Source organism: Pygoscelis adeliae, unplaced genomic scaffold, assembly GCF_000699105.1.
Source record: "Pygoscelis adeliae isolate BGI_AS28 unplaced genomic scaffold, ASM69910v1 Scaffold445, whole genome shotgun sequence".
Classification (NCBI taxonomy): Eukaryota; Metazoa; Chordata; class Aves; order Sphenisciformes; family Spheniscidae; genus Pygoscelis; species Pygoscelis adeliae.
In genome coordinates this window covers 1111282-1122993 of record NW_008824894.1, presented here as the reverse complement: position 1 = coordinate 1122993, position 11712 = coordinate 1111282, and the positions used below count along the sequence as shown (strand labels likewise).

Genomic DNA, 11712 nt, shown 5'->3' with positions numbered 1-11712 from the left:
ACATCAGGAAACAGGTCTTTGAAAACAGAGACCAGAGAGAAAGAACCTGGATCCAGGTAAACATAACACCCTAAAATAAAGGCCTGTTACTGAATGCATGGAAGCAGTGCCATGTTTTCTGGTGTAGGTGAAAAATCATAAAGAGTTTCTCAGAGGAAATCTCCTCTCCCATCAGAACTCTAGCTCCATAATTGAGAGCAATGCACTTGTAAGTTTATCTGGAATAAACAGAAAGCTCAGCATTGCTCAGCATCAAGGCAATGCTTTCAGGCCAGCGAAATTCATCTTAGATCACACCTGTCCATTCAACTTAACACTAACTATTTTTGCAGCTTTGAAACAAGAAAACTAATAGCAGCTGAAAAACTCTCAAATCAGCATCTGTATGAATAACCTGACAGCTCTTTATGGAGTGGTGGAAGAAGGAGAATGGAGGAAGATGTTCTACCAAAACTGAAATGATGACCCCTTGCAGGGATGCTGTTTTTAGAAAGAATTTCTTTTCAAGGAGAACTGAAGTTATTGGAATATTCGTATTATCCACCATCAGCCCTGACCCTCTCAATCCGAGCAGGAAGTGAGGGAGACAGGGACAGTTTGTGAAACTCAGCAGTTAGTGGGTGAGACACTGGGTACAGTCCTGGAGGGACCATTTCTTTTGGTAGTGCACGAAGTTTTTCACATGTTGGTGCTCATCCTGGACTGGCTGTTAGCTGGAGTAAGCTCCCCTTGGCTACCTTCTCTCGGAGGAGACTGCAACAAGACCAAAACACATCCCAGTTAGTGATGTGTGAACATCCTGCAGAGTGCTTTGTGAGAGACCAAACGAAGCACAGGTAAAGCACAGCAGGATAACAGCAGGGGGAGAGCATACCCCCAACTCATAAATAATGATGGCTTTGCAAAAGCTTTGTGTTTACAACTTCTACAGTTACAGTTCACAAGAACTGTTCCTAAAAAAGTCAAACCAGAACGTTTAAGCCACTCTTATTTACTATGTACAAGGTGCTGTTGGCCCCAAAAGTTGAATCCTATCCGCCATTTAGTTATCACAGAGATTAATATACTATAGAATTTAACACGTTCTGTGGCAGGTGGCCTATCCTCCCTAAGGGCATTCTTTTGGAACTGCATCCTGGAAGGAATACTCCAAGCAATTCATGCATTTTTTACTTCCTTTACTAAAAAAAATTACTTGAAACAATCTTTGTTTTGATAAGATAAGAGATATGTGTATCAAGAATTAGTTGGAATAAATTAGTTAGAATCAACCCAAGCATATAAACTTCAAAGGACATTCTGCGTTGTACAAGCAGGTCAATGTATTGGCTAGAAACACTTGTTCCTTATATATTTACTATTTACTATTGTAAGAATTTGTCCAATCATGAGCACAACATATCCATTCCCCTCCAGAATCTTCAATTCACCAACTTTTATAGTTTCAGTTAAAAAAAAAAAAAAATCTTAACACTGTCTCAAAGTCCACATTTAACATGCCCATACCTTGACATGTATCTGGTTGCGCAGGACTGCAGCTCGCAGGATCATAGCTTTGGCACGTCGCTGAAACTCTTTGCCCATTAGTAAAGACTTCTCAAAAGTTGTGCTGCGCTGATCTACATCTCGAGCATAAAGAATCTGTAACCAATACAGAGAACTGTACACAGGAGCTATGACAGGGTTCCACAGCAGGAAGCTCTTTCTGCGCAAGGGAACAAAGCTAAGGTATCACGGAGTCTGAGTTCACACGCAGATCAGCCCTACTGAAAATACCAGTCACAACAGACGAATGCAACTTCAAAGCGTCCCAGGAATGGAGCGTTTCTAATCTTAGTACAGCTGTTCAGTCTGTGGCTCAGATGCACTCACCTTACTGTGCGAGTCTATTCTGGCATTGATCAGTCCCTCCAGGATCAGCTGAGTAAGTTCATCTTCCAGAGCAGCCACTGTGGTATTAAAAGCAGTGGCCATCTTGCGCATATCTGCTGACACATAGGGGCTGAAGTACTAGGAAGAAGAAAATATTCAGTTGCTAAGTGTACCCCCCACCCTCTGAAAAACCGTGGGAAAAGCAATTACAAAGAGATGGCCTATCTTACTGTTCATCCGCCTCTCAGGATTACAGGAACAATTACCTGGATAAGGGCACGATTTCGAATCTGGGTATAAAGTGTCCTGACATGAGGCGCAAGGTACATATCCAGGAGCAGGTTGTCCTGTGCGAAAAAACACACCGGAAGCTGAGAAGCAGCCCGGAAAAATATAGTATTCCTATGTTCTGAAACATATATGTGTATATACTTAAACCTTAAGGATATTACACTACAGGAAGACAATACCATAAAACAAGAATGAATAAAAGAACTAGCAATGTATTTTAAAAATCTATCATTTCTCCTCACCCTCTACTGCTAAACTACTCCCAATTTCCATTCACCACGTCAGGAGACAGAAGACACGTAAGAGCTGAACCCTCTTAGTAGCTACTTTTAACAGTCACTGCTTCTCACAAAAGGCTAGGCAAGGGAACTTTTAGGGTCTGTTCTGCACTGCCCCCCTGCAACTCACCTTCATCTCATCCAGCATCTTCAGGCATGAAGCATATTTAGATTCATAAAACTTGAAGATGATGTCACGAACCTGTGGCTCCAGCTCCAAAAACAATTTGAAGGAGCTACAGATAAAGATGGCAGTGATCAGACATTGGAACCCACCACTTAAATACCCCACAGCCCCAACACTCCAAGTTGCAAGGTTACAAACTCTCACTATCTTTTGAAGATTCCAAGAATTTACTCTCTAACAGACCAGACAGCCCATTTTCAGCAGGGCTGGGAGCCTGGAACACAGAGAGATGCAGCACAGCATCAGAGCTGTGGTGAAGGAAGGCAAGAGACTTTTGACAAACCAAGCAGTAGAAGTGTTTGTCCACACAAAACAAAAAAATGAGTGGGAACAGGTCAAAATCAGGATACACCACCAGAAAACACAGGCCACGTTTGTGCATGCACTGTGGTCTGTGCGGGCCCCCTTTGCGTTCCCCTTCAAAGCACAGCCTTCACTAAGTACAGCATGCCACAGGTAGGTTAAGCATGCAGCAGCCTCGGGAAAATAACCTATCGTTAAGTGTGGGAGATCTTTGGCATGCACGCTCTTTCTCAGTGCTCTCCCAATTCTCCATCACAGATTTCTGAACCTCGGGATCTCACCCTATGAATCAGCCAATAAAAAAGTCAGGGTAACAACCCTTTTTCCACATCAATTTAAAATTAGTGCTTCCATACACTTAGCTGACAGGAATTCAGTATCATTGTAATTCAATCTATGACACACAAATATCCATTTTCTTCCAAAGACTGTTAATTCTCTTAGCCTTTTGTATCTCATAGTTAGATTACACTGCAAGTTGTATTAACACGATTAACATACACCAGAACAAGTGGTAACATGAAGGCAAATTATCTTACAGCTGCCTTCTGTAGGACTCTATCCCTCTGATTTAGTATCTGATATGGACCGCTGATGGAGATAGAAAATTGGGCTATGTAGATGCTGGATTTGACCTGGGTTGGAAACTTCCATTATACTACAAAAACGTCAGCTGTGATTAACCTCTGTGTTTTAGACAGCAAAACGTCACGTAATGCTAAAGCCAAACTAAGGCTCAGTGATTCTTTCTCTCCTGTATGACACAGCTATTACTCCTGCCAGAATCCACTCTCAACCAAAGTCCCACGTCCCAAAAGATGTCCAGTACATACAAACTCCTCTCAAGGCATCACCTACCTGCTGGAGATAACATTTCGTTGCAGTTCCTGACGGTCAAAGGTAGCAAGGGCACAGAGACCACCATACACAGCCACATTGCTAGGAGATAACAGCTAGAGAGAGAGAGAGAGAGCTGTCACTGACTACTAAAATGGCAGAAGGTTGGAATTAAGTATTCTACCCCAGGCCCTTCCTTCACACAGTGACAAGATTAGTCCTTGTCAAATGCAGTGGAACCACTCAGCATGCTCTCAGGCATTCACCCAGAGCGCTAGGAGTGATTGTCCACTGCTAAGAGAGCAGAAACCAATTCCAACAGCCAGTCTTTTGATTGAGCTACACAGATACACAAACCTCACAGGTAATTCCTATGTGATCTAGAGTAGATCATTTAGAGAACCCAAGAACAGAGACTTTAAAAAACAAACAAACAAACAAACAAACAAACAACCACGGTTCATAGCACCACCAAACTATACAGGAGTGCTGTGAGAATAACTACAATATCTGAATTTTACAACCTAATACTTAGAAGAATTACATCCCTTCCAAGACCTGCACACAGCTCCCTCTTGGTCCTCACCTCAGGGAAATCACAGTGGTCAAATGACGCCAACAAGAAGCACTTTGCTGCCTGTTTGTACTTCCGAGCAGCTAGTTCGGCCAAGCCTAGGAACCAGAAAAGTTAGTCCTTTGTTTATGATAGCATACAAATGAGAAGAAATTGCAAAATCTGGGGAGTAGGACAGGCCCCCACATGGTTGCTAATGCCTTCACTATTGAAGTGAAACGAGACTCTCAGACAGTATCTAGCACCCTTTGAACTACGTTGACTCACACTGGCATGCTCTCTGAAGAAACTTAGGGAGAAGAAAGAAATGGCAAAAACAAGTCAGCAGTTCCATCTCATCAGCTTTATTAAATTTTTCATTTCTGGTGAGAAAATACAGTCTGTCAAATCTGAGAGAAAAAGTAAACCAAGCACACACTGTTGTCAAAGAGCCCTACGGACAGCTAACAGGCAGAAAGACGGGCAGACAATACAGGATGCTGAAGGATTCACTCACCTGCTGCACATTTCAGTTTGGTGAGAATTGCTTGTGTCTGGCTGTCTCTTTCTCCTCTTTGCTAAAGGATAAGAAAAAGCAGTAGTGAGCAAGCAGTATGAAAACCATTTTGATTACAACTGTCCTTGGGATATTTCATCCTAATAATCAACTTGCAAATCTCAACAGCAAGATATCTTCATCTTATTTGTCTTGGGAAATATGGCAAGAACCGAGGATGGGAAGTCTCTCTGTCTTTACCATGAGTCAAATTTCCTACACATGTATCATGGGAGAAAAGCAACAATGAATCTCAAAAGAAATAGTATAGCAGCCAAGGAGGCTGGATTAGAGGAAGAACAGACTGTAAGATGAAGGGAGTCTTGTAGGGAGCAAGTCATAAAGGGGGAAAGGAAGAAATCGTTTTACAAATTTTGGAGACAGAAAACAAAGGGAAAACTCATGCAAGTTAAAAAGCAGGACCTTACTTCTGCAATTTCTGGTGTAGACTCAGCCTTGCTTACATAGCTCAGAACATGAGACCAATTCTGGAGGTAGACACTGACCTGTAGAGAGCCAGAAACAGTGTAGAATAGGCATGGATAAATGGTGTTACTTAGATAAGCAGTACCATTGCAGACACAAGAGGTGTAACCAGAGCAAAGTACAGGCGGACTTTACAGCAGAAAGACACCACGTACCATTTCCTACAAGCCTTCCTACCTTGATGACATTGAGACACATGTTGATAACATGTTTAGCACTGGTGCAGTAATCACGGGCTCGCGAGTAACACTTGAGAGCGTTGCTGAGGTCCCCACAGTCAAGGTAATGATCACCTAAGTCATCGTGGCCTCTCCTGGAGCACAGGAATTAAAATACCAATGAACCGTGTGCTCCGAAAGGGACGCGGTCAGTTTGTTCCAAACAAGTAACTCAACACACTGACCTAAGGCACTGAATGCAGTTGACATCCTGTGTTAGGTGCCTGGAGGAGCAAAATGCTCTTCCTTGCTCCAGCAGAGCCTTCTGCATCTCACCTGATACTCTCCTTGATGGAGTTCCCTTTGTAATTTTTCAGATCTGTGTCGAGTTTCTCCAGTTTAAGAAGAGCTTTTTTGCGTGTAGCTTCAACCCAAGCTGTGTCAAGAGGAGGGGGTTCAATTCCACTATCAGGGACAGCATCAGGTGTATTCTGCAGTTCTCTGAAAGAAAAGAGTTTGTCTGGGGCTATTATGCTGCAAATTTTTCAAAACAGAGATCTGCCAAGTACCTGGCACTGTTACCCTAACAAACAGTACTGCATACACAAAATAGACCAAAGAGAAAACAAGGATGGTGGGGAAAAAAGAAAAAGACTGCTAAGATTTCCAGTGAAAACAGTAACATAAGCATCACAGATGTTTACAAATTCTTCTCAAAATTATCCTAATGATCTTTTGCAGGTATTTTATTAACAAGCAAGTCATTGCTAATTTTAAGGAAACAACCTGCTCTATAAATCACTTGAAAGCAAGTTAGTAACAGTGCTGCAATGAATTATTACATTCTATGAAAGTATTTAATGACTCTTTAGAGTCATTGAATCCAATCAAACATCTCTATAGGGGACACAGTGTACACGTGTTTACGAGTTCTCTTCCCAGCTATATTGCAATGGCTTGATAGCAAAGCTACGCTGCACAGATACTATCCAACTTCTTTTTCCATCCAGCTCAGAGCAACGTGTCTACTTGCACTGAACTCACTTTCCAACATTTTAAACAGAAAAACACATTCTGAGTTTTTTTGGGTTTTTGTTTGTTTGTTTGTTTTTACCAACAGTCCTTTTGACATATAAGAAAGCAACGAGCATACTGTCGCACATACATGGTAAAGACTCCCAGGGCAAAACAGACAAAAAAGTCAACAAATATGCATAGCAACAAAAATAATGGAAAGACAGGAAGTGTGGTTGGATAAGTGAAGTATCAAAGGCTACTCTTAAGAGCAAACCTGTTGCTGGGGCGGGGGGAAGGAAAAAACCCAAACCAAAACAAGGCAAACAGTTAGATAAGGTTTCAATTTACGAACACAAGAGCATCTAGAAGAGGCTTCATCTCCATAATCTACCTAAGGAAAGACAACTGTGCTCATTAATATTTGAAGCAGTTGCAAGGACTAAACTCTCCTCAATATCTACCCGTAGCCTTTTAAAACACTGAGACTTCAGAATGAGATAATGTCTTCTGTGTTTAATCTTTTAAAAAAGCATGAGACTTTAGGCCTGAACACACACATTTCACTGCTATTAAATTCTAAGGGCAAAGACAATTTGCATAAGGAACATGCTAGTATTACGTGCGAAGTCCCCCACTGGGGCAGCTCGGTCTTAACTCAGTTGAAAAAGCTCCCCAGGTTCCCATGATCTCTTAGTACCTGGTGGCCTCAGACAACTTTCTGTGGATTTCTTCGTACACATCAACATTGAAAGTTCTCTGGACAAATGACAATGCCATCTTGAGGGCTTCCACCCGCAGCTGTGGGCAGTGATCAGCAATAAATTGCAGCCGCTCAATTCGCATCAGACCACTGTAGCTGGACGCATACTGCTCCAAATCCTGCAAACAAAACCTGGTCTTAGAAGGCGAAGACGGCACCACTAAATCAGGCTACTACGCTGTGACCTGCACAGGTTTTCCTGCAGTCCTGACCCCTTCATGGAGGGCAACATGACTCAGACAAATAAAAAAATCAGGTAAGATTATTCCATTTCTGCTTTCTTCAAACATTAATAATTTCCTCAGAAATAAGCAGTACATTTCACGTTTTTTTATTTCAGTTGTGATGCTGTCCGTTAAGGCTAATCAGCTCACCCACTTCAAGCATCGGTTATATCACCTGTTAATAATTTTGTCAAGATTCCATCATTTGAGCTGAAGTTTCCTAAACCAGACAACCATTCCAGATGCAGTTTTCCCTCAAAAAATAGTCTCCATATGACAATTTGCATTCTTTTACTCATACTAATTTCTTAAAACATCTCCTTTGAGAACAAATAGGGTCTCTTACTCTTGAGGAAGGATCTGAGGTTTAAGTTCTGAACACTTAACAGATTTTTAAGCCTTGGGGTGGAGGGGAGAAGAGGAGCGCAAAACATCTAGTAAAGATATGATACGGCAACACAGGAAGATTTCCTAAAGACAGAAGTACACATGCAAACAACCATAGCAGAACGTTCAGGGCAAAGTCAAGCATTCCGGCAGTAGGAAACACTAGACTCAGGTTGCCTGTCCACATTTAATATGCATCCTGCGTCACGTCTGACTCCCCTACCCCTGTATGTCTAAATTAAGATCCCGCTATAGATGTCACGGTAGCATTTTCTAACATGATTGTTGCCTGACTCAGTGCAAGAATGATCTTGCTCTGAGACTGAAACAGGACTGTGTGCAGTGAAAAATTGTATTTAGGATTCCTGCTTTATTTGCTGCAGAACTTGAAAAATATAAAGGCAGGAGCATTCTTTCTTCCACAGTTTCATGCCTGATGGTGCACAATACTCCTGAAATCACTGAGTAATTTCACTTTACTCCTCAGCTCTTTGAATGTCAAAGGGGAATTATGGTCCTTCACATCAGTTACGGTGAAAAGAAAATCACTAATTTTTGTGGAACACTTAGATGCTATAGTAATAACAAAGACATAAAGGTCACAACATAATCGCTTCATCACTCTAGCTTCAGAACAGAATCGAAATGCAATGAAATCAAACAAGGTATCAGGTCATATGCTGAAAAAAGCCAAAACCAACCAAAAAACCAAAACCACAAAAAAATCCCCAACAACAAAAAAAGAGGGCTGTGCAGTAAACAGTGAATAACTATGTAACAACTGTTATAAGGCACGGGGACAAGAGGAAGAAATTAAAGCTTCAGAGGTTATGTGAGAGCCAAAGCTTCCTAACTGAATGCTTTATGTTGCAGTTTCAGTGTTGCTTTAACTTTTTCCACTTAACATTTTTGCTCTCTTCTGCAACACTCACTGTTACAGAGTTGATACATAAAAACTGGCCAAAATCTTAAACCATTAACTAAAAATTGAAGAAACTGATATAAGCAAATACAGCCTTTTATAACCCTACAGCTCAGAGGATCAAACAGTGAAAGAATTCCATCCTAACTATGTACTTAAAGCACCTGAGCCTTGCTCCTCAAAGAACAAGCCTCAAAATAAAGGAATGATGTCTCTGCAAGTAATCAGAGACGTACTAAACTATTTCAGAATGGAAACTGCGTCAAACAGGCAGCACGCAGCAAGTCACAAAACAGCATTTCCTCCTTCATCTCAGAAGGTGTGGTAGAGGTCAATACGCGACGAGCTACCGAAGAGGCTGTTCTTAGCTATTAATTTCTAAGTAGCAATTTGACAAGGAGTAAAATGAGGGAGTTTTTCAAAAACCTTAAAGGAAGAGGCCACGCCCAAGGAATGTAACCCACTAGCCCTCAACCAGCACATACCAGAGTGGGGTTCTCCACCACATAGTTGATATCAGGTGCATTTTGCTGATCTTCTTGTGGATCTACGTCAATCTGCATGGGCTCTACTGCACCCTAGAACAGCAAAATGAGGTCAAAAGTGGCTTATTACATTTGAGCAGGAAACAACTATGTGATTCAATCTATTAAGGACTTGCTTAAATACACATTAAATTTAAAAAATGGAAAAACGTCCCTCAGCCTTTAGACATCTTTAGGATTTTTCTCTAGCAACGCCACTACTCAGCACGACGCTTTGTCTAAAACAAGCAGCACTAAGGCTCAGCATTCGCACAGAGCGTTTTATTTTGTTTGGTAGATTATGAAGCAAGAAAGTGAAGGGGTCAATAAATCTGATTCTACAAAGTATCCCAGGCATGCATGCTAAATTCCAAATGACATTCTGTTTCTCTTCCTTGAGCAAGAGCAGGCATTAACACTCAGCTCAAGAAGCTCCAAGAGTCAAAAAGTACCCAAAAAACTCACCAGAACCTTTCAAAGCTGCTTTAATGCTCAAAAGTAGTATTTTTGATTATTTTTTGGGGGGGGGGGGGGGGGGGGGGGTTTTTTTTTTTTTTTTTTGGGGGGGGGGGGGAGGGGAGACAACTGTTACACTTTTTAAAAGTATTAAAAAATTTAAAGAACAGAATGCAGAATGGCAATTCCACAGTTTCTGACAAATACTGGGGAAAAAATTTATCTGCGCTGCAAAAATTTACCATCAGTTGAACTATCCTACTACCGTTATCCGAGTCCAACCGTTTAGGTAGATTCTCTTTTGCAGGAACAAGGGAGTGTTATTCTCCCAGTACATCTTGCACTGCTTCGAACCACCTGGAATCGTACCAGTACAGTGACCTCAGTACAACCGCATCAATACCACACCTGCGTGTGTTCCCACTTAAGACCGATTTACTACGCAGTCCCACAAACAAAATTGGTACGCTATGACAGAATTCTTTTCCCTCTCCTAGCCAAAAGCGTGCTGAACATTCCCCCTAGGTATTACCGATTTAAACTCGGGAAAACCAAGCTGAATGTCTTCTTATAAAATGCTGAATATGCGCAGATATTCCCATAAGCGACACCTGATTTGGGGTAAATTGCAGGAGTGGACCTTAGAAAGGACAAAAATACCAACCACCTTGCCCCCACCATCACCAAATTGTTTTTGTTGATGTTTTTATTGATTTTGCTGTCTTAAGAAACCGAAGATAGAGGTTTTTTTGGGTTGGGTCGGTGTTTGGTGGCTGGGGGTTTTTTTTGTGAGGAGGAGCAGGGCAGATCCAGATTTCCTAACTCTAAAAATTGATGCATCTTGTATCCACCCACAGCCTGTTCATTCTTTCACAGACTGGTAGGTACCAAATATGCACATATCTCAACGCTGATGTGAAATCTCCCAAAATCTGAAGTGAAAAGCAAGTAAAGCATATAAAAGTTTGTTTCCTAGTTTGTTATTCTCCACGCGAAGGAAAGGGAGGGAGGGTGCAAAGGAGAGTTTGATCATCCAGATCACCACTCGGGAAAACTGTGCATAAAACCATTTAAGTCACCATATATTGAGACCATTACTTTTTCCATTTTTATCTACCTCATCTCTTTTATTCTATCATAAACACTAAGTGTCAGGGTTGCTTTTTTTTAGGCTGTGTTTGCCTACCATAGTAAAAACCTGATATGGACTCCTTAGAAATCAGCATTGCAGAAACTAACAGAATCTCCAGCTGGTGGAACAGAATGATTTGCGTCCTGCTACGCTGGTAGGCTGTACTCTGCGTTTCTCCCTCAACTCCCAGACAAGGAAAAACACAAAAAGTGGGCTGGAAGTCCCACTAGGACACGGGAACTCAGACATTTTCAAGCTAACTCTTTATTTTGGAAGGAAGAGGCAAGGTTTACTTAAGAGCGACTCACAAAGCAAATAAAATAATGCTCACGCCCCAAGATTTTCTGAGCCCAGAAGGGCGCCCTGTTGGAAGGTACCTCATAAGGCCTCATACAAGCAGATAAGCTGGCACTCAAGCCGAAGTCTCCTGCCGTGCTCGGGAGGAAGAGCTGTGACCTACTGCTGGAGGGGGTGCAGGACAGATCTGTCACTGATGAAGAAGCTGAGCTGGATGCTGAACTACCCCTCATCCTGTCCTGACTTTCCGCACCCCCGCGCCCTGACAGAGAACTTGCTGGCTGCTAAAGGGAAGAAAGACAGTTAACTCGCAAAGGGATCACCCGGGCGGTCACTGCAGGTCCGGGCTCAGTACACCGACCCCCTCCGGGCTCCTGCGGCTTTTCCCCCTGTACGGCAGACTCTCAGTTCCTCCTCACCCGCCGCCTCGTTACACCCTCCTCTGCCACCCCAGCCCTACCTACGGCACGTA

General features: G+C 42.2%; 2 protein-coding genes across 2 annotated transcripts in view; one reads left to right on the top strand and one right to left on the bottom strand.

The window, feature by feature from the left end:
• Positions 1-201: 201 nt before the first annotated feature.
• GPS1 (G protein pathway suppressor 1) lies at positions 202-9405 on the bottom strand. The gene is made up of 13 exons (XM_009324553.1): positions 9317-9405; positions 7236-7417; positions 5858-6022; positions 5541-5676; positions 5306-5383; positions 4839-4899; positions 4355-4440; positions 3790-3884; positions 2572-2677; positions 2139-2219; positions 1873-2010; positions 1507-1641; positions 202-753 (listed from the first exon to the last, which is right to left on the bottom strand). Exons 1-13 carry the CDS (start codon positions 9392-9394, stop codon positions 679-681), a joined length of 1416 nt encoding a protein of 471 aa, XP_009322828.1. The 5' UTR covers positions 9395-9405; the 3' UTR covers positions 202-678.
• Positions 9406-11436: 2031 nt separating this feature from the next.
• RFNG (RFNG O-fucosylpeptide 3-beta-N-acetylglucosaminyltransferase) overlaps positions 11437-11712 on the top strand; it is a 9289-nt gene continuing 9013 nt past the window's right edge. The window contains exons 1-2 of the mRNA XM_009324607.1: positions 11437-11542; positions 11641-11705. Of these exons, the coding sequence (XP_009322882.1) occupies positions 11437-11542; positions 11641-11705 (171 nt within the window). The remainder of the gene's footprint in view (positions 11543-11640; positions 11706-11712) is intronic.

Excerpts from the sequence above, each read along its gene's own strand:
- GPS1 (XM_009324553.1), bottom strand. The coding sequence starts at position 9,394 with ATGCAGATTGACGTAGATCCACAAGAAGATCAGCAAAATGCACCTGAT. Across the intron at positions 5,384-5,540 it reads TGTGTCTCAATGTCATCAAG|GTCAGTGTCTACCTCCAGAA; the intron begins GTAGGAAGGCTT and ends GGCTCTCTACAG. Across the intron at positions 2,011-2,138 it reads GAAATCGTGCCCTTATCCAG|TACTTCAGCCCCTATGTGTC; the intron begins GTAATTGTTCCT and ends TCTTCTTCCTAG.